The sequence below is a fragment of the Haliaeetus albicilla genome, chromosome 6, assembly GCF_947461875.1.
Source record: "Haliaeetus albicilla chromosome 6, bHalAlb1.1, whole genome shotgun sequence".
In the NCBI taxonomy this organism is placed as follows: domain Eukaryota; kingdom Metazoa; phylum Chordata; class Aves; order Accipitriformes; family Accipitridae; genus Haliaeetus; species Haliaeetus albicilla.
The window spans coordinates 40,817,183-40,842,407 of record NC_091488.1 but is presented as its reverse complement, the minus strand read 5'-3'; the positions used below and the strand labels follow the sequence as shown (position 1 = coordinate 40,842,407).

General features: G+C 40.6%; 1 protein-coding gene and 1 long non-coding RNA gene across 2 annotated transcripts in view; one reads left to right on the top strand and one right to left on the bottom strand.

Moving 5' to 3' along the window:
* Positions 1-586: 586 nt before the first annotated feature.
* On the top strand, positions 587-17,723 carry LOC104316087 (cell surface glycoprotein CD200 receptor 1-A-like). Its single transcript, XM_069785757.1, has 6 exons — positions 587-860; positions 13,634-13,942; positions 14,715-14,966; positions 15,783-15,882; positions 16,842-16,893; positions 17,575-17,723. Exons 1-6 carry the CDS (start codon positions 773-775, stop codon positions 17,695-17,697), a joined length of 924 nt encoding a protein of 307 aa, XP_069641858.1. The 5' UTR covers positions 587-772; the 3' UTR covers positions 17,698-17,723.
* The window catches only part of LOC138685720 (uncharacterized), a 32,058-nt gene continuing 17,992 nt past the window's right edge, over positions 11,160-25,225 (bottom strand). Inside the window, exons 3-6 of the long non-coding RNA XR_011325124.1 lie at positions 20,178-20,304; positions 18,828-19,007; positions 14,511-14,636; positions 11,160-11,221 (exon numbers count right to left, since the gene is read on the bottom strand). This is a non-coding gene — a long non-coding RNA (uncharacterized lncRNA). The remainder of the gene's footprint in view (positions 11,222-14,510; positions 14,637-18,827; positions 19,008-20,177; positions 20,305-25,225) is intronic.

Below are 25,225 nucleotides of genomic sequence, written 5' to 3'. Positions count from 1 at the left end.
AACCCCCACATAACAGTTTTCTGAAAAAAACAAACAGTTTTTCAGTGAAAGATGTGGGCCAGCTTCAATTTCTGTATTACTTACGTTGAAAAGTATGTAAAACAGGCTTTCCTTTCCCCTCAAAACTCAGTTTCTCCCCCCAGGATCTGGAAAGCCTCGCTGTTCAAGATGAGAACTATGCTGCTAGTAGCTAAGTAGCTACTGAAGGCAGAAATCATTAAAAATGTCACTTACAGAGAAGACTTGAGACTTTTTTTTTTTGAGGGAGATATAAGGAGGAATTTTCTTGGAGGCAGTGACAAAGAAGTAGTAGCAGCAGCAGTAATAGTAGTAGCAGCAGTGACAAATATGAAGAATAAATTTCTCTCTAGCTTCCCAAGACTAAGATTTCCTTTTTGATATTAAACTCAGTATTGAACAATCTCCTCTGCTTTTACCTCCTCTGAGCTCTGCTGCAAGGTTTATCTTCACTCATCAGCCTCCTGAGGAGAGCCAATGAACGGAAGGCAAAGTTGTTCAATCTGTTTCCTCAGCGTTCGCCTAGGCTCTCAGCACAGGAAGCCTAGTGCTATGAAAAGTCAGAAGGAGGAACCTCTCCAGCTTTGAGGAGCCAGTCGATCAGGAGCACACACAGCTAGAGGAGAGGAGTGGGAAAGGGGGAGAGAAAACACTGACATTGGCTGCTGAGGATGCACTGGCAGGCAAGAAATACTCCCCATGACCACAGCTAGGTTGGCGGCGGGATGGGTGAAGTGACGGAGCTGCCTGAACCATGAAAGCAGGAGCCGACATGAAGATTGCTGGGAAGACTGTGTGTGTTTTTGTGCTGCTCACCATCACCAAGGTCATGAGAACAGTAGGTGAGTCTAACTGGGACCAATCAGCCGTTGGGATGGAAGAAAGTGAAATGTGCACAGATATTTTCTTTCCATAAAAGCTATTCATCCTGCTTTGACTTTCTTTAATTGCTAAAAATTACAGACCACAACTAAAACATGCTTCCCCAATATCCACTCCTGCTCTTCTTTTCTTAGTGGTCACAAGGCTGCCAGGCATTATGCCTGTGACTTCTATCTAGGCAATTATTTAGTCACCCTTAGCTGGGAATGTACCAGTTGTCGCAGATAGCCTTTTTACTGAGACCTCTAAATCCACATCACCTGAGAAACTGATCCATTTGACATATTAAAAATATGCCCAGGAAAGTGTTTGTGAACTTGAAGCTTTTGGGCATGTGGTTTCTGCTGAAGAGAGGCTGCAGATAGTCTGAAATGGGGCAGGGATCTCTTACATCTTTCTGAGGAGTGGTGGAATATCACTGATGTGCTGACAGTAGGAAGCAGTTTCTGGAATTTCTTTCTGAGGCTAATGGGCATGGTCAGTATCAAGAGTGGGAAAGGCTTTTGTGCCAAAGACAGTGGCACTCCTAAGGCTTTCTCGCACCAACTTTTAGTGTAGTTGACTTAGTTTTCATATAGTTTAGCTACAGCAGTTAATGTCTCCCACATACCGTTCATTTGCATTTCTAGAGCTTGTGCTCTTCCAGACACCATGCAGCAGTCAGGAGACTTGGTAACGGAACTAGGGATTTCAGCAGCGGTTCCAGACACCTAAACTGTCTATGTATAGAGGGACAAGGCAGATAGGTCTGTGAGATCCACATTAAACTAGGGACATCTCTGAATAATAGGTAACGTGTATGTGTCCATTCTTATTATGGGCAGGTAGAAATACACTGCATGGACATGAGTTATTCCATTCCACTTGGCCAGAAAATAGAAGTGGCTCCTTGATGCCATTTAGCCAAGCAAAACGGATGCAGTCGTTGTTGGCAGTGAGGGAACACCCATCTGTGATGTGTTTGGCTGATCAAATGAGGGACCTAAAATGGTTACCTCAGTGCTACCCACTGGAAAAAACTGAAATACTTCACAAACATTATTAAACTTTGCATTGGTAACCTCACAACAGGCACATTGGAGGTAAAAAGCCTGTCCCTATTCTGTAGGTTAAGAACTATCTCGGAAGAATACTGAGGAACTTGCTCAGAGTCATGCAGACAGATTATGGTAGCATCAGAGATGGTCTACATTTTTGAATACAGCTGCTCTCAAAAAGTAAAGGAGTATGGACACATCACAAAATGTTGAAGAAAATGGGGGACAGAGAGGGGAATCCTACTGGCAAAAATTCTTTTTAAAAATGGACTTTGCTGGAAATATTATAAAAAATCCAATGCCAAAAAGTTCTTTTTGTTCACCCAAAAGGTAACTGGATTTTAACTTCTTGGTGTCTTGGTGAATCAATGATATTCCCCTTCAAAGAACACAGAAAAAGATGTTCAGTTAAAATCTAATTTCATGCTTGAACCTTCCCCTCCCACCCCAAATAAAAAGCATCCCACACTTGATGGGAAGTTTTCAGCTAACACTGTTCTTAAACTTGTTTCCTTCAATATTAGGGTGGCTGTTCTGAGCAAGATGTAGTGACAAGGTTTTTTTCTTCAGAGCTCACAGGCTAAATGTGTCAAGCTGATCCAATGTGTGTATTCTATCCAGAGAATTTGTGTTGTATGAAGGTCAGAAGGAACTATGTCTCCCCTTCTGAAGACTGGAGTAAGCTACTCTGAATGAAATAAGGTCATGCAAAAACTGTTGTGTGTAACCAGTCTTTATCTGCATTAGCATTTTCCTTCACATTTCCTTAGCATGTTGTTTTGTGTTGTTTGGTTAATGTTTACAACAGCAGAAGGGACAGCTCAGAAGAAAGGCTGAGGTCACTTCATGGTTGTCATACCCAGATCTGCCCCCAAGTAGAGTTGGATAATATGCCATTGAAGCTGCTGGTGCATGATCTGTACTAACAATCCCTCTGTGACAATCCTCATAGTAGCAGTGGAAAAGACTCAAAATTTAAATCTTTTCAGTAACACTTTGAAGACTTTTCTAGTTTAACTAAGCAGGCAGGACACCTCAGGTGGTTGTGTACATACTCCAAAGGAAAGGGGACAACAGAGGGAAAGATCTTCCATGAGATGTTCATGCAACAAATCTCTTTTTATTGGATTAATATTTGCAATGTTGGACTGTAAAAGTCCTGCATCTGCAGTTGTATCCTGTGACAATAGATATGACCAAGTGCTTCAGAGGAAGCTGCAAGAAGTCCGTTGTCAGTAATGAGATGTGATTCTCTATGGTTGTTCAGTTTTATCAATAGTAAAAAATTGAACTCAGTGGCATTGCATCAGTGCTGGTATTAGGGTGTATGAAGTGAATAAAAGTGAAGTAGATTTACAGAGCAGCCTGGCTAGAGTTCAAGTTTACCTGCATACATAACTTTCTTCAATGCTACTGCTTTCATTTAGTTTCTTTCTTTAATACAACTTGTAAATTCTCTTTCACTAGTGTACTAGTGTTTTTTATTGCCTTCTTACTTTCTCTGTCCTAGTGTGTTTCACTGCTCCTGTCTCTATTGCCTCCTATTCTAGTTTACCATGGACTCTTGCTCCAGATACAAAAAATCATAGCCTAAAAAACTATTCTGCTAAACTTAGATTTGTCTCCATTTCACTATTTCTTTGCTGCTCCTTTGGGTCTATGTGCTGGAATCATTCTGACCTCTTTCACCCTAAAAGCACCTGAATCCAAACAGCCTGTTTTTCTAACCTGAATGCTTAAAACAGAATTCTGTACTATTAAGGAAAAATTTTCTCAGAAGACATCTAAGTTGCCCTAGTACAATCTTCAAAGCATGTCCTTGTGATATTAGTGTTTTACTTTGCTGTGGTCCAAACACAATGTCTGAATGTGTCTAATTTCAAAATCATGGAAACAAGGAAGTTCAGTCTTGCAAGTTGACCACATACTCCATGACTACAAAGCAGGTTTTCTTTAATTGGGAACGCACTTGTAGAATTATATGCTACTTAAAACTCACAGCTGATATATTTTGTATTTAGAGGTACAATCATTCATAAGAAAGAAGTGTAGGGAATGTTCTTATGCTACCTTATCTTTGTATTGAGTAAGAAAACGCTAGGAAGAAAAGTACTATGCTAAAGCTAAGCACTAAAGTATGACTGAAATTTTAACCATCTAAAAGTGAGGTCATAAGCATGTTTTCACAGCAGTCCCTTATCTGCTCTCTGCAAAGTATGAAAAAGAGGGCACACAACCTAGTGTTCGCAGTCAATGATCTATTTTGGTTTAGAATAGCAGGAAAATGCCACTTAAGCATAAATAAGCAGTGCGACTTATTTTATTCTTCTTCTCATGAAGAGAGTAAAAGGCCAAGTTCAGCATGCAAAACAGAATATAAAATGTTCTGTATCTGTTTCTATACTGAGAAGTGGGGGGCCTTTGCACTTTGTAACCCATGATATCACAGTGCTACCCTAAAAGAAATGTTACCCAAGGCACTTTGGCATCCATTGTAAATCCCTTTCCCCCTCAACCATTCCAGCTCACATTCTGCAAGGACAAAGATCTGCTTACTTTGCACACAGAATTTGCTATACCAAGTTTAAAGTTTACAGCCGGACTGATATGATATGTGACAGCTTGTTAAGTTCAGTGATGATTTATTATCAGTTGAGAATTTGGCCAACAGTGTTTGTTCTGCAAGCTGGATGACTCTAACACATCATTTAAACACCAACTAATTCCTTCATTACAGAATTGTACCCATTCTGTTTTCTACAAAGTCATGTTTCTATCAAGACATAGCCCATTTACGTGAGGGTAGAAACAAAACCTCAGAAAGGACCCCTACATCACTGCATAGAATCGCCTTTTTTTGCTGGCATTGTATCATGCAATGCTTCTCATAAACAATCTGAGCACCAAAAAAAGCACACACCGTATTGAAAGGCTGGTTTTAATCCTGATGGAGGCAGTATTCTCTATTCTGATTTCCAGCCTAAATTTGTTGTACTACCTTTTTTTATTTTTACTACATTTTGAGCTGCTGAATTTCAGCACATATCTACCATTCTACTCATCAAGGTCACCCGGTTCTTTTTGTGTGACATTTCCATTCTTTATATTAATGCTATACTCTTCTGGCTTTCAACAAATTTCCTCACAAGCTCCTGATACAAATGCCAATGCCATTACTAAAATCGTTAAACAGAATTACCGTAAAAATCATCTGCTGAGAAACATTAGCAAGCTACCTTCAAGCTGACACCTCCTTTTAACGCTGCCTTTTGCTTTCTCTCCTTAATTCAGTTCTTTATCCATCATGTTTCCCTCCAGTTGCCTTCTATTTTTCAGCTTAATTTATGATTTTCAGGAGGACACTGTATCAAACTGCATCTCTCAACTAGCTGAGCTTTAACATCTTTACTTTGCCTTCAAAATCAGCTGTCTTGAATGACTGTGTGAAAGGATACTGGAGAAAGCTAAAGAGACTGAAAAGATCATAGTAAAACTAAAAACTAGGAACTGGCAACTGCAATGGTATATTCCACCTTGAATGGGAATACTGAAACCTTGGGTTCATTATTAAGTTCTGTCAGTGTGCTCACCTCTCTGCAACATATGAAGTCGTACTGAACTTTGCAATCTAAAAAAAATCCAGCCATGCTGCAGGCACTTCATACTGGAAAACCAGAGTTTACAATGACAAAGTGTATTTTTCTGGCTGTGTTTTAAGGTTGCTATTTCAGCCTGTATGAGACAGCAGGAAAGACATTTTTACTGCAAATGACATAGTAATGGTGGCAGAAAAGAAATGTGTTTAAAGGAGAACAAAAGAAGAACTTGAGTATGATGAAGAAAGGAATTTCTGAAGACAGGAAAAAAGCCTACATAGAATGAAATGGGAATAGGAGATATTTTCAAGAAATAATGACGAGTACGGATAAAAGAGTGTGAATGGGAAACTAACAATGAAGGTATGTCTCTTATTGTGTCCTTTTAAAGTTATGTCCACACTGATGAAGTTGTCATCGCAACTTCAAGAAACAGTCACATGAGCTCAGGCCAGCTAGTTCATGTATTTCTATAATGAAAATCAGAGTAGTCTAACTGCTTACTACTCACCCAACACACAGGGCTGGTTTTCAGCCTACACTCTATCCTGTGCTGTTGTGGCTACGTTTTCAGAGTCACAAAGCCACCATCTATAAAATTCTGTCAGTACTTTAGCAATCCCTACCATAGTACAAAGCACTTCTATTTGTTTATCTTTCACTTCATTCCAGACAAGCCTTGCTAAGTGTAACAGGCACTTTGTGGCAGTAGAAGGGGAGAACAGATGCAGAGCTCAGCCTGTTGTATGTGGCCTCTTCCAAGCGTCCAGTACGGCCTTTTTGATTATGACTTGGTATGACTCATATAATATATTCATTCCAAGATACAGTTAGTCATTTACTTGTGGTATGTTCATTGTTTCAGTTCATTACACCTCTAAGTTTAATACATCACAATCTGCAGTGTGTTGGCGGGGGAGATGTGCCAAAACACTGTGGTAGATTGTTACTGTAAGAAATAAAGACACGATAGGATTATATTTGAGAAAGTAAAGCAGTCTCTTTACAGTGCGAAAAACTCTATAACAACTAAATTTCTGAAGAGGCTGTCATGGAACCTGAGTCATTTGGGGGGCAAGAAAAACTACTACTGTGAGTTAAAACCTGCTATAAAGAATAACAGAGGCTGGAAATCTTTTCTATTTGAAAGCAATCAAAAGCACTTTCAAGCTGTGTAGCTGTCTCTGATTTTGCAGTGATTCCCCTGAAAATTTTAGTGGCTTCACAATCAAATTTTCCTGTTTTTAAAATCTTTCTTTTTCCTTTTACTGTGAGAAAGACTCTGAGAAACAGGAGAAATGACTAAAGAAGTGACGCTGTAAAGGAACTGGTGCAACTAGTTATCCATGAGAGCTGTCAGACACACTACATAAACCACGTTAAAAAAACCAGAGCAAAGTCTTCCCCCCAATCTTTTTCAATTACAGTAATCTTAGCATGACAACAGTTAACCAGTGAACTCCTCAACTGAGTTTGTTTTTTCCTGAGAGAGGTTATGTCCATTTTCAAACAGAAAAGTGGAATCTGTCAGTGCATTGGAATGTGCACTCAATGCACTCAATTAGAGCTTGAGAACCTCCTCAGACATGGCTTAAAATCTTCTTCAACAGTCAAGGAGAGACAATGAGGGATGGCATAATATTATTGGTGTTATAATTAGATGAACTTCAGAGGCTGGAGTCAAATTGGAGGACCTCAGTCTAAAGGCCTCCTACCCTGCCCACCTGTCAAATGAGTCTCCAAGGTGAAACCTGCTCATGATGGATTTGCATCCGCAACCCAAATAGGATGGTTCAGCCCAGAGCTGTACAGAACTCCCAGAGCCTGACTCGCCTATTTTCTACATCAGTGTGACAGACAGCATGTAATCCTGGGCTCCTGAGCTCTGCTCCTTCTGGCTAACAAAAATTGCCATTTTCCAGGGTCCACTAATCTGTGAAGAATAAGACTGAAAATTTATTTACCATAAATGTGTAGATACACAATCCTTCATTTCATCTCTCTTGTGTGCAATGAAATAGTTAACACTACTGACATTTAATTATCGTCCGATGGTTATCACTTCACTGAGATGAGCTTGGTAGCTCACACCTCTTCAAATTTCTTGTTCTCTGCAGGCCCACAGAGACTGAGGCCTTTGCTGCACTGGTTATCCCCTTTTTCAGCTACAGCAAGCTGTCAGTTCAGCTCAGCTATAACACAGGATTTCACCTTGAGAGAAGCAGCTGTGCAACATACTGGCTTGTTACCAAGCCTTCGTTTGAATTGATAAATGCTGATGTGTATGGCATATAGGCCCTAATGTACTGGTCATAAACCAATCAGCTATCACAGAGGAAACTTTAGCAACCGACTTTAGCCATTTTACAGTATGAAAGCACCATTCCAGAAAACAGTGACGGGTCTGAACTAAAACACTTGCAGCACTGAACCTTTCCTCTTTAACAGAGTGGACTACTTTTGTCTATTCAGCTCTCCTGCAGAGCAGACACACACTCTTTAGGTTTAGTGAAATTCCTGGAGGGAAGGGGAGATTGTGTCTTCCTTCAGAGCTGTGGAGTACATACCCAAGACTGCAGGCTGGGGCAGGCAGCATAAGGAGGGCAAAGCAAGCAGATGGGGAGACCCTGGCAAAGGGCTTGGTTGGAGCAGACCCACAAGAAGTTATGGAAGTGATGGCAAAAGGAGCTCAGAAGAGATCATGTGGAATCTGTGCACCCTGACAAGTCACCGAAAGCTGGTGGAGTAGAAGAGAGGACTGGGGGAAAGAACCTGTTCTGTAGGGGCACAGAAAGCAGGGGAGATTTATTTTCAGGCCTTTTTTTTTCATGAGTATAGCTAGCAATTCTGTGTTCCCTAAAGAGCTATCACTTTCTAGCATATTGGTTTATGTTCTAATAAAACCTACTTTTAAAGACTAGATGGCTTTTGGTATGCTCACTAGAAAGAGAAAGCAGGGCATGTCCAACTTCAGCCCAACATGAGGTCCTATCAACATCTCCAAATTGAAGGAAATGCTATGGCTGACCAGGAAGGACAGGATAGGGATGAGGATATTTTCTATTTAAAGAACTGCCTTTGTGCTGGTGGATCCCATAGCTATTTACAGATTAATTCTTGATAATATACGTTTTGGACTGCTTTTAAATAAAGCTAAATCTGTGGTAAAAACCAGCAAGTATTGACATTTCATTAGACTATATTTTAGATTGAAACAGAAAGAAAGGCAAATCCTCTTTTCATCAGAAACTGTTATGAAAATGGCTGACACTATTCTTTATGGTGTGGAAGCTTCTCATCAAGTATTACCCAGGCCCAGTCCTATTTTGCTTGTGAGTGACAAGACTTTAGCTCACACAGGTCAAAACCTTAAATTATCTGAATTTGGTACTATGCTCTGTGGTAAAATGAAGCAGAGCTCTCTTTTTGCATATGCTTTCTTGGGAGAATAGCAAGCATGCTGGAAGATTTCTGCACCACCTGATTGTGTTGAGTGAGCACCTATAGAAATGGAAGCACTATAACCATCCACATGGCTGACAAGCAGGGCTAATGAGCAAAAGGCCAGCAGAACTATCAGCCTGGCTATGCTGGTTTTGGCACTCAGCGTAGAAGGTATCCACAGGACTCTGCCATCACAACATGCTTCCATGCCACACTGAACTGGAAGAGGATCAAAATAGGTGCAGGCTCTGCAGTTACACCTTGCTCCCTTACCTTCTTTTTAATTTCTCTGCCTTCAACACAAAGACAGTCTGAGTTTTAGACAGTTCTTGGAAGAACGCTAACAGGCTAACATGGTATTATATAGGATAAAACCTCCTCATAATATTATATGTCTGTTCTACAGAGATAACATATTCCCTGCTCTACCTTAAGAGGAGGTCTTCAAAGTCATTTCAGAAATACAAATTAACCAAACCTTTCAGGATTTTTGGCGTACGCATTCTTCTTCTGTAAAAGAAGTCTAAAGATCATGTTTCTAGCAGCATGCATGAGAAAAGAAGCAAAGCAAGGAAGAAAGTATACAATTCATAGTTACGCTAATGCCACTTACCTGCACTCTAGCAAAGAAAGAGGGCAGTAAAGTGAAAGTAGTTTAATTTTATTATGTTTATAAGGCCTCTTTACAATAGTAGCAAGGTGTATGTAAGGATACAACAAACAAGAAGATTTTTTACTAATTAATCTACCATCTGGGGAAAAAACTCCTGCCTTGCTAAAAGCCTTCTAAATTAACAAGAAGACACAGGGGAATTCAGAATCCTTCTACAAATTTATTGTAAACCTAAAATTATACTTAAACATGATTCAGCAGATTTTAAGCTGACTGATGTGGCTTATCATTTGAAGTGAATGGTACCTGATTCATTCAGGGGAGAATATGACAGAAAGGCATAGCAGAAAGCACCACTTTCACTCCCTCTTTCTGTACAGTCTTGAAGTACACAAGCCATTATGTTGGGGAACTTGCACATTGCAATAGGCTGCTTAGGAGATGCAGAGTTGAAAGACAAGTAAAATGATACTGCTTTAATATGTAAATGAAAGTGTACACAGTTAAATATGCACATTTTCATTCCTGCAAACATTATCCAAGGAAACCCCAGCCCCAACAGACAGGGTGGTTTGAATGCTTAGGTTTGCTTAGTCATTTCCAGATGAGGTCAGCCATACTGATGACATGAGCTCTGAGGCTCTAGGCAGTGTTAAACTGGGAGAGGAAACACTTTGTTCTCCAATTTTCAGAGACATTTATAGAACTTACATCCAGAAACCATCATGACACGAAAGGCTTTTTTCAGTTCCTCTCCTGGTAAAATCATCTGAGTTTAAAACACACCCCCCACATTTTCTTGAAATGCCATTAAGCAGAAAGCATTTGTCATTTAAAAACATTTCCAGTGTAATAATGTATCACAGAACACTGCTGACAATTGAATTAAGGAAACAAGCATTTGTGGGGCTGGTGGGTAATTTGTGTATCAGAAAATGGTGTGAATAGATAGCACTCTTCTTCTTCAGCTGTGCTTGGAAACATTAATTGATGAATCCTGGCAGTACTGAGCAGCAGGAAGTTAAGTATTATTTCCTTTTTTAATAAAAATGGGAAGTGGATGGCTTCAGTGAAATACTATCCCCACCTAATTTTCCTCTTCTACCAGAAAAAAAAAAACTTCTTTGAATTACACTCTGATTTCCATGTTATACAGCTAGAGTAACTAATACATTACAGCACTGTATGGTGTAGTGTAGCGTGGGGCAATATTGCAGCTACACCTCCTATCAATCTGCAGGAGCTAGGCCTAGGTTTGGAAATGTCTTCACCCAAAGGATACTTAAGCAGCAAAATGAAAAGGCAAAAACCTTTAAAGGAATCTTTAAGTAGTTAAAATGGAGTGAACTGTGTTTATCTTGCAAGTTAGAAATCATTTCTCAAGAACACAGTTAAACAGCAGGAAAACTGGTTGAGCTGGAATGGTTCATTCACCTAGATTCCAGAAGATAATGAGATTTCAGGCGCTATCAAGGTAAAACCAACTGTAGTTTTCTCAAAGAGGCTAATAGTAATGATTTGACTAATAATTTGAAGTTGATGCTCATTAAGACCGTTTCTTATAGTGTTGTGAATGTTCAGGAACTGCGCTTCACATTGTGCCAGCCAGCAGAGGTAAGAGAATTCCAGCTCTGTGGGGGGGACAGAGAAACACAACAAAGTCAAGTTTGGTACCTCTGAGGAAGACTTTGACAGAGGTTTGATTAATCACGCAAAACTTAGGTCTTCTAATTCTTTGCTTATTCCAGCTGAACTTTCAATTGCCTCTCTAGTATATCTGCTTGAATGGTTTGGGCAGGGGTTTAACGTATTTGGAATAATCTGGGAAAAACTCATTTGTCAGTACAAATCAGGTTTGTTAACTTTTGTTGTCCTTCCAGATTAATGCATGGTTTGAGAGTAGTACTCTGATATTCTCCTCACACACAGCTCTCAGAATGCCACTAAAATCATTACTCAGCCCAAGGAAAGAGCAACTTGGGGTTCCACCAGAGACACAGAGCACTCAGAGATCAGTGGCTTACAGTCCGAAAGTGTAATGGTCACCTATTAAAAGAGGAAACGAGTGAGGTGGTAAATGGAGGCTGGCTTGGACTACAGCTATGGGTATTACTCCTATTAACTCATTAATTGTGGCACCTAGGAGATTTTGAAAAAGACAGGTTATCTGTAACAGGTCGTCTTCAGGTGGATATTTATACATACACACACATTGTGGATTTGGGGGGTTGTTTGCTTTTAATTTCAGCAGGACCCAGAGGACACAAAAGTCCCATTCCCTCACCTACTCTTCACACTGGTTTACAACCTGTGCCTCAGACTCTTGTTTTCTCTCAGTCTCAAAAGTGCCTCACAAAGGAGGGTGGGCTGCATATATAAGTGTAGGCAACACTAATGCACATATAAGCAATTCATCTTGAAGAACAGTTACAGGTAACCTTTCTTTCATCTCTGAGTGCTTACCCACATGTACCTTTACTGTGAACAAAACCTGTCACAGAATACTTTATTAAGGAAAAGGTCCCAATTTGACTAGTTGAAACAAAGCAAAAGAACCAACTGTCCCAAAGGTGGCATCATGCTGAGAGACTTCAATGGGTCAAAGCCATAGTGAAATGAATCTCAGGGTTAGAAACTTCACCCCTTGCATGTGTCAGCTGAAGACACAGGCAGATGAGGGGTACCAAATCTGGTCAATATAAAGAGTGCAAGCACGACTTACGTTCAATATGTGCAAAAAAGAATCAGCCCTGAAAGCTTGTGGAAAAAGAAAACCTGGGCAAATTAGTTTCTTGGCTAAGAAGAAATTCAGGGACACATAAGGGGAAAAAAAAAAAAAGGCAATCCTGAGGGTGTAACTTGTCTTGAACAAACACAGCACACAGAGGAGCCATAATAGTGGTCTGGCTCTCTGCCCTTCAATGGCCAATATGGTAACTTTCAAAAAGGACAAGAGAAATAGGTCCAAGCTTTTCCATGCAGAAATCTAGCTTCAGGTACATAGTTCATGGATCATGAAAAGATAAAGAGAGGAGGTATTGTGCCTGACTGCAAGCAAGAGTCATCTTTTAAAACCCAAAAGAAGAGTCACTGTCATAGAAAGAAAGAAAGTAAAAAAAAAAACCCAACATGTTTCCAAGCAAATGCAAAACAGAATTCAAGAACAAGACATACTCACTATCAGAGAGTGAACACAGTTGATACATCAACTGAATAAAGTTTCTCTGCAATCTTAGCCTCGCAAGCAAGAGGCCCAGGGATATGGGCATATTTTACACCTCCATAGCTGCATGCCTGGCACAAAGATGGGTAGGACTTACATTCATGTCCTGTAGGGGCTACTGCAGTAAAAGAAGTACAATCACAGTGTGAATGCATATGTACACATTGTGTACACTCGTAGTGTGAACATATGTGTTCACAAAGATTCAGAAAATGAAAAGACACCCCTGAAACATAAGGCAAAAACCTGTCCTCCTACACAAAGCTCCAGCATTATTATTTGCGTTGTGGTCATGTCTGAGAGGTGTCAACAAGGCCTTTGCCCATGGTGTTGGATTTTGTATGAATGCAGAAATAAAAGTTGTTCACTTTGTTGGTAGCAACAGTTCCAGAGAAAAGTAATTATCATGTGGCCAAACCCAATAGTCAAATTTCTATCATTTCAGCCTGTAAATGGTAACAGCCCTGTGAGCAACCCACTGGAGGATCTGCCAATAGAAGCACACTATTCAGATGCTGAACTGCTTAAGACAATGGGCAGGAGTAGGGTCTTCCTCCAATATCTGTCTTATCCACTAAGATGAGCCCCAGTGGGAAATTTGTTGTGAGTATTGAGGGGGTAGGCTGTGACAGGCCACTGGCTCCATAATCCACAGCTGTAATACAAGAGGACAGGCAATTTGCAGATGAGCACAGACAGGGCCTCACGCTGGCGTGTAACAGTGCAGACGTTTCTGTGTGAAGCACAGACCAGAACTCCAAGGCTATGAGTGACATCCCTGGGCACCTTCTGACACATCCTTCTTCTTTCTCTCCTTCAGGGAACAACAGCATGTCAGCGACAGTAGGTAACAGCTGTGTGCTCACCTGCCCTTCCAAACCAAATATAACTATGGTAACATGGAAAATAAGCCCCAAGGTTGGAGGCTCCTGCACCTTGGGCTACAGGGCTGATCAGAACAAGACAGACAGAACAAACTGCAGTGACAGCATGAACTGGAAATTCAGACCAGATCGGGATCCTGCCCTAGAGATATGGCAAGTAGGAATAGACCATGAGGGAAACTACACCTGCGAAGTAGTAGCAACAGAAGGGAATTTCCACACGACATACTACCTGACCGTGCTAGGTAAGGGACTCCTTCCTCATTTTACAGTTCTCCAAAGGACCACATCTGGGCTTGGACATACAAAGCTCCTCGCCCCATACACCGGAGGAAGTATGCAGAAAGAAGAGGAGCTTTCTTGCTGGGATAAACTGTCATGCATTTCATTGATAGTAGCTCCATTTCTCCCTTCTCCTTATTTCCCAAAACTCTTCTCCCTGCTGCTGCCCCCTTTTCCACTGTCTAGTTAGAAACAACAGGTGTGAAGCAATTTCCAATATACCAACAGAGGATTCTGCATATGCTTCCGGTTATCCTGTAGAATCAATCATTAATACCCTAATTTAAGAGAACTAAAGCATGTGAGAGTAACACTTCCAAGTGCTGAGATACTCTATCAAACATGGGATGTTCTTATCCAGACAGCAGGAATGGACCCATTTCCTCTTGCGCTGGCATTCCAATACATTTTAAACCATGTGTGTGATGGCTGCTTAGGACAAAAGCCTAATTCAGCCCTGTATTTGGGATAATTCCCTACTGCCATCTCCAGGGAAACCTCCTCTAATGGTACACGACTGTGGTAACTCACCTGAATGGGGGAGAGTTGTGCAAAAGGAAAAAAGAGGCACGACCTTTGCCTCTTGTGTCTCTCGCCCATGCCGCTCTAATGGGACGGCACCTCCAACCTGATTCTTCTCTTTTCACTGTGTTCATTCTGGGTAGAGAACAAAAACATCCTATCCCAACGGTGGCCAACTAACTCCATGCATCTCCCCTTCCTGATGCTGTGCAGTGCCCCCAAGGCTGACCATGTACTGTGATGACCACGGGAACCCTGTGTGCAAGGCAATGGTGGGGAAGCCGGCTGCCCAGATCTTGTGGGTCCTAGAGAGCAACTCCACCCCCAAGGAAGAGGGCCATGACAACGGGACAGTGACTGTTCTCAGCACGTTCACCGCATACAGCACCAACGTGACTAATACAACCTGCATTGTGTCCCACCCAGCTGGGAACCAGAGCATGACCATAGCCTGTCATCCCCCAGGTAAGCTTCCCTCTGTGCATTCAGCATTCAAAATCCTGGTTAGCCTGCTGTGCACACTGTTCCTTCTAGGAAGGAAAATCTATAAAACCTATAGAAACCTTCATTGAAGTCATATATAGACAAGAGTACCACCCCCAACTACCTTTGCCCAGAAACATCACCAGCTTGTTTGTTCTAGTTGTAGACACTATTTCCTAATGGTTTCTTCCCTAAGAGGGATATACATAAGTGTGGTAGTATTCTTTTGGTAGTGGAAACGTTGTTGGAAACAGAGACAAAGCAGTCATGATCTTAGTGTTAAAATAATCATTTGGAAGCAGAACATCAGCAAAATTTTTTTAGATGTAAATGTAAAGTCTCTTGCTCAGAGCATGGTAAGAGAGAGAAAGAGAACTAACTCTTGTGTGGCCAGCAGAAACAAATAAAGCACTTACTTCTGAGTTGTGAAATGTCTGACACTGTATGACATTTGTTTTCTGGTTTTTGCTTTTTTTTGTTGCCTTTGAGAACTACACGAGTTGCAGTACTGAGATATGCTGAGTCCCTGAGGGGAGCTCAGGTATGGCTTAGTGAAAAAATATTGTGAGTGTCCACTGTGGGATTTGTGGGATCTGCTTTTGTCTCTGACACAGACTCTGTTTGTGTTTCTCAGACAAGTTTCATTACTGACTTTCCCTTCTCCTGAAGGGGACTATATTTATTTTACAAGGATGCTGAAAATGTATGTATGTGCTAAAGTAGCTTTAATCTTATACTGAAATAATAAAGAAACTGAGCAGTAAGAAGATATAACTAAGACTAACCCTTTGTCTTTAGACAACAATGGCTTTATCCTGCCTGTCTCCATCACTCTTTGTTTCCTGAGCATTATCATCTTCATGGCTGCCATTTACTATTTTAAGCTCCACAGTGACGGGTATGTATGATAGCATGCTAAGGAAAGATTGTCTAGTGCTAGAAGAAATCTTTAAGTACTGTTTGTGTCTTGAAATCATATGATTCTGTCAGTCTGTGCTGCTATGAATAACTGAATTAACTACATCAAGTATTTCTATACTGCACACGCTGTGCATTGCACACATCTTCACTGAATAATGCACCTGAGTAAAACGCAAATGGGCAGAAGTTGGCAGAGGATCCTCGTTGCATTGCCTGCTACACTAAAGGGGAGGTCTTCATTCTAATAGAAACTGGCAGAGTTAAGCTGTTCTTCAGATACTGTGATAGTCTGTCAGTGTCTCTCTTGTTTAGATCAGGGGGTTGGTTCTGCTGCCTAATAAGTTCTATCAAGTGCCAGAGGACTGACTGGTGCTATCCTGCTGTATCAACACAGGACACAGCAGACTGTATCTCTATTTATAAAAAAGCTCTGTGGGTGAAGCTGGACTCTAGCCCCTTTAGGATTTGCTGTGGAGGAAAAAGCAATTCCAAGGAAAAACTACAGAAAAAATTTGTGCAGAGAAAGGCTGAATTAGCATCTGTACTGAAAATCTCAGCTATGTTCCCCTCTTCCCCTATTCCAAAACTGTTTTTCTCCCACACCTTCTCCCTCAGAGCTGATGAATTAGTTTAATACAATTTCACTAAACGCAAATTGTACATCCTTCCAGAGGACTTTGATTTTAATCTTCTGCTTCCATTTTGTGCTTAAGCTCCAACAAACATGAGAAAAGACCTCCAAAGAAACTCAGGGTGCCATAATTTCAGGATCAAAAGTCAAGGAGAGAAAGACATGAGAAGGCTTTTTGGCTTTACTCTTGATGACATGAAAAAGAAATGTTTTATAAGCTTGTGAGTAGAGAAACCAGGCTGCGATCCAGCCAAACTTAGGATTAAGGAAGGAATTTGCTTTAATACTTGTTTTCTTTTTCACAGACTGTGCCTCAAAACCAAACCTCCTGAAACTGCTCCTACACATTCCCCACAGGTAAGGAGAATTATGCAAATTAGACCATCACCAAATCAGGGATCGTCTGGTAGCCCTGAAAATAGAGTCAGTAAAGGGAAACCATTAGATTTTTACTCTCTGCTCTCAGCAGGTGCTACAGTGTCGTATATGTTTGCTCTTAGCTGTATCTCAGGACAAAACAAAGCCTATCATCACCATAATTTTGACTTGGAGCAAACATTAAAGGCAACAACAGCAAAGGCTCAGCAACTGCCATCCTTTATTTTAGCAAGGAGTCCCACCACATCTCCCTGATGTATGCTGACCACAACTGCTGTACAAACAGTACTCAGGAAGGGAGGCAATATCATCATTTGGGGAATATTAAGAAAGCTATTAGTAAGCAAGCATGTTACTTGCTCTTTCTAGAGAATTAGACCCTAATATGCTTTTTTTCAGGCCAAAATAAGTGGGGTAGAAGGGGAAAAAAAGGAGGCAGGTGAACCAATACCTCACCTTTACCCTCCAAATCTTTGACAGAAAAAGCAATGCATGTTCTTTGGTAGGAAAAGCAATAGAGCATTTTTTCTCGAGTCCAAGAGGAATAAATCTGGGAGCACTATTTCCCAGTTACATTCTTCAGTCCATACAAAAGACTTGCAGAGTCTTGCCAAACTAAACCACTCCTTGTATTTACAGTTTTTGGTTTTGTTTTGCTAGGATGACACAATGGAAGTGGAACCTTATACTACTTATGTGCAGAAGGAAAACGTAATTTACAACTCAGTGTCTGATCTGACAGCGGAGCAGAATCTTCCACAAGGACTGTCACCAGCAACATGAATGGTTCAACAACACTGGGAAGGGAGGTTATAGAAAGAAATTTCTCAGAGGATTTCTTCAGATTTGGGGGCAACAAAGCTCACTAGGTCTGTTTAAACACCTGTGCTTGCTGATGAGTCTCTACAGTTCTTTTTTCCCCTGCTTTGCCTTCTTCATTGGGAAAGGAAACAGGTTTCCTGTTATTCCTTTGGAAAATGTGACTGACGCCATGCCACAGTTTTTCCTGGAAAAGCTGTTGTGATCAGTCTTCCCTTTGCTGTTCTTGCCTTGGAGATCCTAGTTTTGTCAGTCAATTCTAGGCATTACTTTGATGCACTTGACACTATGTTGCACACATTTGGGAGATGAGAGGAGTGTTATGTTGGAACTAAACCGAACACTCTTCAATGAACAGCCACTTTTTTCTAATTCACAAATTACTAACATAGTGGCCTGAGTACTGATCATGACAGAATAGCTCAAATGGCAGAAGATATTGGTAGGGAAGACAATTACTTCCCTAGTTCTGAAAATGGAAATGAGTGATGAATTTAGAAGGTCATCCACTAAGAAAGAGACTTCACTAGCATGATTAGTTTACTTGTTGGGTTCATATTCAGTATTTCCACTAAATGTGTTCATTCTGTATTTCAGATTGTTGTTATGATTACTTTTCCATAAGATTCTCTGAAGATATGGTATTCCTCTCTTTCTTAAGAGTATTGGCATTAAGATACTGTAAAAGAATTATGTTACTCAAATCCAGTAAGCTACTTTTAACAGAAACAAACATCAAATATTTCACAAAATGAAACAAGTTCAAATATATCTTTTAAAACTGTGCAATAATATACAAAAAAAGATAAAAGCTTGCTAATTCTAGTCATATTTATTTTAACTACCACAACTGAAAATTTTTTTCATTCATATGTCTACATGTTTTATTGATATTCTTTTAAATATACTTATTAGTTCACTTTTTTATATGTAAATTAGCTTATATATCTTAATGTGTCTCATGTTGAGGTGACTTCTTCTCACCTTCCCAAAACATCCATTTCTCTATGTCATTTTAGAATGGAATGGATCAAAGCTGAATATCAATCAGCTACACACAAGTTTTAAAGGAACCTCAGTTTCCAGTGACTTACCGAGGAAGACAGGCAGTCAACTCAGTCATAATCCTCTGAAATTCCCCACTTAAAATAGGTGTAATATTGTCCAATGATCTTTCTTCCCACCCAAAACCAGAGTGCCATCACTTCTTAGACTTTTTTCTGTGGACTGGAAAGTCATTTATGTTGTTCAGTGTCCATAAGGTGGGGTTCATCCTATGAGACAGCAGCCAGTTTATATGTAATATATTCTATTTACGGAAGTATAATACCTGCTAACCTGCTGTCTAGCTGTAGGGTTTTATGATCCTTTACAGGCCTATTACACTGGACTAAATAATGTATGGGATGGTGCTAAGTTGCTAACTGGTTGATTATTTCCTTCGTCCTCTACTTTGTTCCACATTTAGACCTGCTATGGGCAGAAAACAGGATTTTAGTTTGTGACTGTGATAAATAATATGAGTTAAGAGTCTTAGGTATACACACATATACAAATATGCTCTTTGTCCCTAGCAGCACAGAAGGTCTAGACCAGGAAGTCCCTTCCTGCACTCCTCTTTCTCCATCACGGTACTTGCTACTTCTCTTTGCAATGTGCTGCTATTGTGCTGCAGTCATCCTCCATGCAAAAGTGCTGTGTTGACTGTCTTAGCGGTCAGGCAAGCCTGCCCTCTAAACTCCCCAGCATGTTGCAAAGTCACAGGAAGAAAGTCAGCAGCTTTTTGGCTCCTCCCATAAAGAAAAGTTTGGGCTTTAACCACATTTACCAATGCTATCTCTTGCTGCAACATTTGATTTTGCCAAATTTGTATCTCCCACTTTTACTGCTCTATTTTATCTTCACACACATTCCAGTCTCTTGACAGTTTAAAACTGCCACTCCTGCTCCAATCAGCTAATAATCATGGTTATCTTATGACTATAGAGAGTCCTGAGCACTGAGCTCACATGCACAGCAAGTCAGCGGATTCTGTGCTGTTGTGCATCTACAGAGCAGCTGCACACTGAAGTGCTGCAGGCCTCCTTCAGACTAGGGGCCTGTTCTTTAAGATGGCACTGGCAGTACTAAAAAATGGATGCACTACAAATCCTGAGACTGAACATAGCTTCTGTACATACATCAATTCCTGGGCCTCTCTAACCAGAAATTATTTTGTGGGAACAAAGTCAACCCCTTCATCACCCATTACAGCAACACATAAGATTTCGTTAAATTGCAAATTCTAGCAGAAAGGTCATTATATCATCACTCACCTGCTTCAAACAGCTTTACTAACAACAGAATCCATTAAAAGTGGTGTTTCTGCATCCCAACAGGTTTCGGACTTACAACTACATTCTTATGCCAGTATCACCTACTTGTATTTGTGGTTTACTCCTTACCGTCTGGTTTGTAATCTTGCTGTCCATCATAGACCTTCTGGTTCAGTGTGTGACTGCTCTGTAGTTCTGCCCAGCTTACTTCCAGTTATGAATTAAAATGACTTCAGTATCTTTTATTTTCATCCTACTGGCAACAGAAATTTAAGTTTTCACATTAGAGCTGGATGACTTTCACATGAGCATCAACATAGTCAACTACTTCTAGATGTAGCAGGGACTTCCTCATACAAATCTAGATAATGAGTGTATCAGCAAGGTAATGCTAAATAAATGTTTTTCAAAAAACATTTTTAAAAAGAAATAAAGTAAAAAATCTTTATAAGCAGAGTAAAATGATTCATATTTAACTGGTAGGGAAAGAAGTGTGCAACGTATTTAGTCATAACTAGAAAGAAAGCTCAAAAAATACATTTGCACAGAAAGAAGCTACACAGTCAGACCAAAACCTATTCACAGAAAATACTAAGCAAAGAATTTTCACTACTGAATATATTTCACTAGTGAATATGTAAGAAAGGCTTCCATAGCATAACCTGTTCTCCCTTGCATTCACTACTGAGATATCATTTCTGACGGACTAAAGATGCCAGCTACCTTTGACCATATGTTTAGTTTAAAAATAGTTCACCTTGTGCTTTTTGTCATTTACCTCAGATGGAACACTCTTTGGTTAGGAAACTGCATAAACATCCAGAAAGGTATGTCATTATTTTTCTTCAATGTCTTTGCTTAACTTCTGCAATGACACCTCTTCAATAAAAATGACATTTTTTAGGGTGTAGGCATACTGGAATTACTGCTAATTACACAGATCAGATTGTCTCATAATTCCCTTAAGATCCCCATCATCTGCCTCTGTCAGCATTGCCCCTCAATATATACTTAAAACTGTAGGCATTACAAGGCAGATGCTATCTTGAGGTTCTGAGTTTGCAAGCACCTTGAAAAAGGGATCCTAATCCAAAACTGGGGCTTCAATACCTTGTGAAAACACAAATAATACACAGAATGTGCAAACTGAGCTAGCTGGGAAGTTTGTTTGCTAAGTATTATGACTTATATTAGCCAATTTGCTCCAGGAGATATTGCTTGCATAAAAGCTTCCTCACTGCTCAGTAGCACATGAATCTTTCCATACAAAAAAATGAGAATCACACCTGCTTCTGTCCACAGTATCACAGATACTAGATGCAGGTGCTAATGCTATACAGCAATATTCTAGCCTGAGTCATCAAACTCAGAACACTGCACTTTGCTCTGCCAGTTTTCCTCTTTGCAAGAGCATATTCTTATTACGCTGTGTACCAGTCGTGCTGTTTCTCACATTTATTTGCTGAACTCCAGTCATTATTGTCTACGTGTTAGTATTAGCTTTTCCAATCAGTCAGCTGCAAAACACTAGTACATTAACAAGCCCACAGTGAGGAGATGCACATAGTCAGCTCTCTTCTGACAGTATCAATATACTTGCTGCAGAGTAGCTTTTATATAGAGAGGTCTGTACTGGTGCCTGTTGTTTCTTGATACATCCCTGCAGTTTTACTACAACTTGCTGAAGTCAATGCACAACAGAAGACCTACACCTCTAGGCTGAAGGCTATTATCCCTTACAAACTGTGCTTGTCCAGCTGAAAACTCTGGCATTGCACTGATGCTGTAACAAACCTTTACCTAGGATGAGTTAGGGTGAAGTGTTGCTACTATTTTTAAGGGGAAATTCGAAATTGAGGCTGACTTGTAAAATGATTGTAGGATGCCCTATTTTAGCTTCAGTTATCTTGATCTTCAGCCTCCCACAGCTGTTCAGTAAGGCAGAAGGCAATATGTCACTGTGGTAAATTGTGGGAGAGAGAGGAAAATGGGAGTTCACAGCTCTGCTGCACAAAGTTATAAATTTGTTTATTCTTTATCAAAAATTCTAGGGTTTTTCCCTTCACCTCAAAGCCTCTCATATATATATATATATATATATATTTTTTTTTCTAGCTTAGTATTTTCAGGTGATACATCCTGGGAATAAGAAACATTCCGGCTACATCCAAATGAAAATGGTAATTCAGGAACACCTATCATGACCACTAGATGACAGTTTCACCTCACCCTGTGAAAAACACTGCCATAGGAGAAGCATTAGTTCTCCACATACTCTATTCTTAGATTTGGGATTCTAGTGACTCATTTTCTTACATGTGGAGCTTCATTTGTGACAGGATGTTCTCACAAAAAAAAAAAGGCATTTTCCCGTGGATGACACCATCAAGCAATAAGGCAATTCTAAGGAAAATCAACAAAAATAACATACTATGCACCAAGAAGCTAATTCGGAAATCATTGGAGATATCTCCACGGTATTCGCAACACTCAAATGTCCAAGTGTAAGTAGGTTCTGAGGGTATGGAGAATAGCATAGGGGAAAGCCAATGGGATCTCTAGGGCTGGGGTAGTAAAAGGCAAATTGGGAAGAAGATGAGGGAGTGATTAATGAGAATTCAAAGGACTGCAGTTAGGGACAGGAGTTCCTGCCAGCACTCCACCTTCTCAGTGGGAAGGTTCATTCTTCTCCTCTTTATTATAGGAATCAAAACCTATCTACTACCTGGGGTCCACAGAGCAGCTAATTCCCTCCTGCAGCTCCCACTGTTCCCATACCTCCAGGGTTGCTGTTTCAAGCCAGGAAGTAGGTGGGTGCGAGGTCCCAGCAGAGAGCCAGCAAAGGACAGGGATGTCTGGGCTAGTTAGTCCTGCTGCTGGTAGGACCAAACCCACAGATTCGCAGTAGAAACCTTAGGAGAGGTCCCACGCCTTCAGTAAAAGCCATCCCCTCACTTCCACAGACCCCCGACTTCAGTACAGATAGCAGCAGAGCAGAATACCATCTGCTCCTGTGGTTGCTCTATTCAGAAAAATTGGTCCTTATATTCTAGACAAAATAAACATCTGAAGTCAGCTTCGTCCAAATTTCCTACTTTTCTCCCTTGCACACCATTCACCTGTAACCCAGAAAATTACACAGCTCTTGACAAGGTGGGATCCTTTTATGCGAGTTGATATCAAGCTTAATTCCCATCTTTCTATTTGGGGAGAGGAACAGAAAATGGGTGAGAGATCATTGCATACCAGCCCAGTGGGTAAGAATGATCAAAACCTGATGGAAAACATAATGGAGAAAGCATGCAGCAGCCACACTTTCTGCTTCCATGAAGGACTAAGCTAGGGAGGGGCTTGTAAACTGAAGAGAGTTGATGCTGGCCCTGCCTTTTCAATGTAGGACCTATGTATTACCACTCTGCTATGCAGGGCCTTTTTTTCTTGAGAAAACCCTATGAAACATGGCCAAGAATTTCTGATCACAGGGAAACATAGGCATATACACCTGTCAGGAACACTTATTTCACCAACCCTTTGCCCCTTCCCCTGTACCTTTATGGCTCTCTCACAGTGAGAACCAGGGACCAAATACTTCTTAAAAGTTTGCATCCCATCACAGTCACACACCTTAATCCCCTTCACATTTCTGGTGAGTTACCACTTCCCATCCTCAGTTCAACCCACCCACCTCTGCTTTTTTTCTCCCTCTCCACTTCTCTGCAAGCACTCAGACCTCTCAATACTGAAATACTGATGAAAATGTTGAACACTGTGAAAATAAGGCTCCTGTATCAAGTCACATTACACACGCATTGCAAGGGTCTGAAGATGTGCACGCTAGGCTGTATGATGTGGAAAGCTTTTTATCCAAACACAAACCAAACAGATGTCTGGGCATGGACTTGTGTAATGCATCATGTTCCTTGACGTGCTGTTTCAGGAAAGGGAAGTAGGTGGGTGTGAGGTCCCAGCAAAGAACAGTGACATCTGGGCTAGCTAGTCCTGTTGCTGGTAGGACTAGCATAGATCTGCAGTAGGAACCTTAGGAGAGGTTATATGATGGTGGCTTATAGATGAATGACTGTAGGAACATGCTTTTTAGGACTATTTATCAGTGGCTGCGGTGCGGTGCAGCTGCCTCTTTCCAGCTCCAGGACCCCCATTGCAGGAAAGCAATTCAGCAGATTACAAATCTGCTATCAAGGTGAATCTCATGCAAGGAATATCCAAACCAAGAGGATGCTGCAAATGTAGGAGCTGCCAGTGCTACAGCAGAGCAGCCTGGGAGGTGATAAAAAAGTGAGATATTTTTAAATAGTTCTCTTTACTTTGTTGATCCAATGAGGTTGATGTAAGCAGGCAGTTGTGGCTCTCTGGCTTAGTATCAGTATTTCAAGAGCAGTCCAGAATACTGTAGCAGAATAATAATATTGCTTTGCCTGTCAGTAAACACTTCCTAGCCAAAGACAGAATCATAGAATCATTTAGGTTGGAAAAGACCTTGAGGATCATCAAGTCCAACCATCATCCATGCCCACTAAACCATGTTCTGGAGTGCTTTGTCTACACGCTTTTTGAATGCCTGCAGGGATGGTGACTCAACCACTTCCCTAGGCAGCCTATTCCAATGTCTGACAACCCTCTCAGTAAAGAAATTTTTCCTAATATCCAATCTAAATCTCCGTTGCTGCAACTTAAGGCCATTTCCTCTCGTCCTATCTCCAGCCACCTGACAGAAGAGACCAGCACCCACCTCACTACAACCCCCCTTCGGGTAGTTGTAGAGAGCGATAAGGTCTCCCCTCAGCCTCCTTTTCTCCAGACTAAACAGCCCCAGTTCCCTCAGCCGCTCCTCATAAGACTGAAGATCTTACAGCGCTTCACCATTACTTATAAATTTAACCTTATTAATCCCCTCTGAATTATCATCAATATTTTAAAATAAAAATCAAAATATCATCAATATTTTAAATACACAATAACATGAAGGGAAAGAAGGATTCAGTGATTTGCACGCAATCACCAAGAACCATGTTTTGCCTATTCAAAAATCACAACAGATCAACTGCAAGAGTAAGGAAAAATCATTATAAAAATTAGCACCCTCTAATCCTCAAAAAAAAGCTAGTGATACTTTAATAAACATATGCAAATTTCTTCACCTCTAGGAGCTTCACTTT

Excerpts from the sequence above, each read along its gene's own strand:
- LOC104316087 (XM_069785757.1), top strand. The coding sequence starts at position 773 with ATGAAAGCAGGAGCCGACATGAAGATTGCTGGGAAGACTGTGTGTGTT. Across the intron at positions 861-13,633 it reads CAAGGTCATGAGAACAGTAG|GGAACAACAGCATGTCAGCG; the intron begins GTGAGTCTAACT and ends TCTCTCCTTCAG. Across the intron at positions 14,967-15,782 it reads CATAGCCTGTCATCCCCCAG|ACAACAATGGCTTTATCCTG; the intron begins GTAAGCTTCCCT and ends CTTTGTCTTTAG.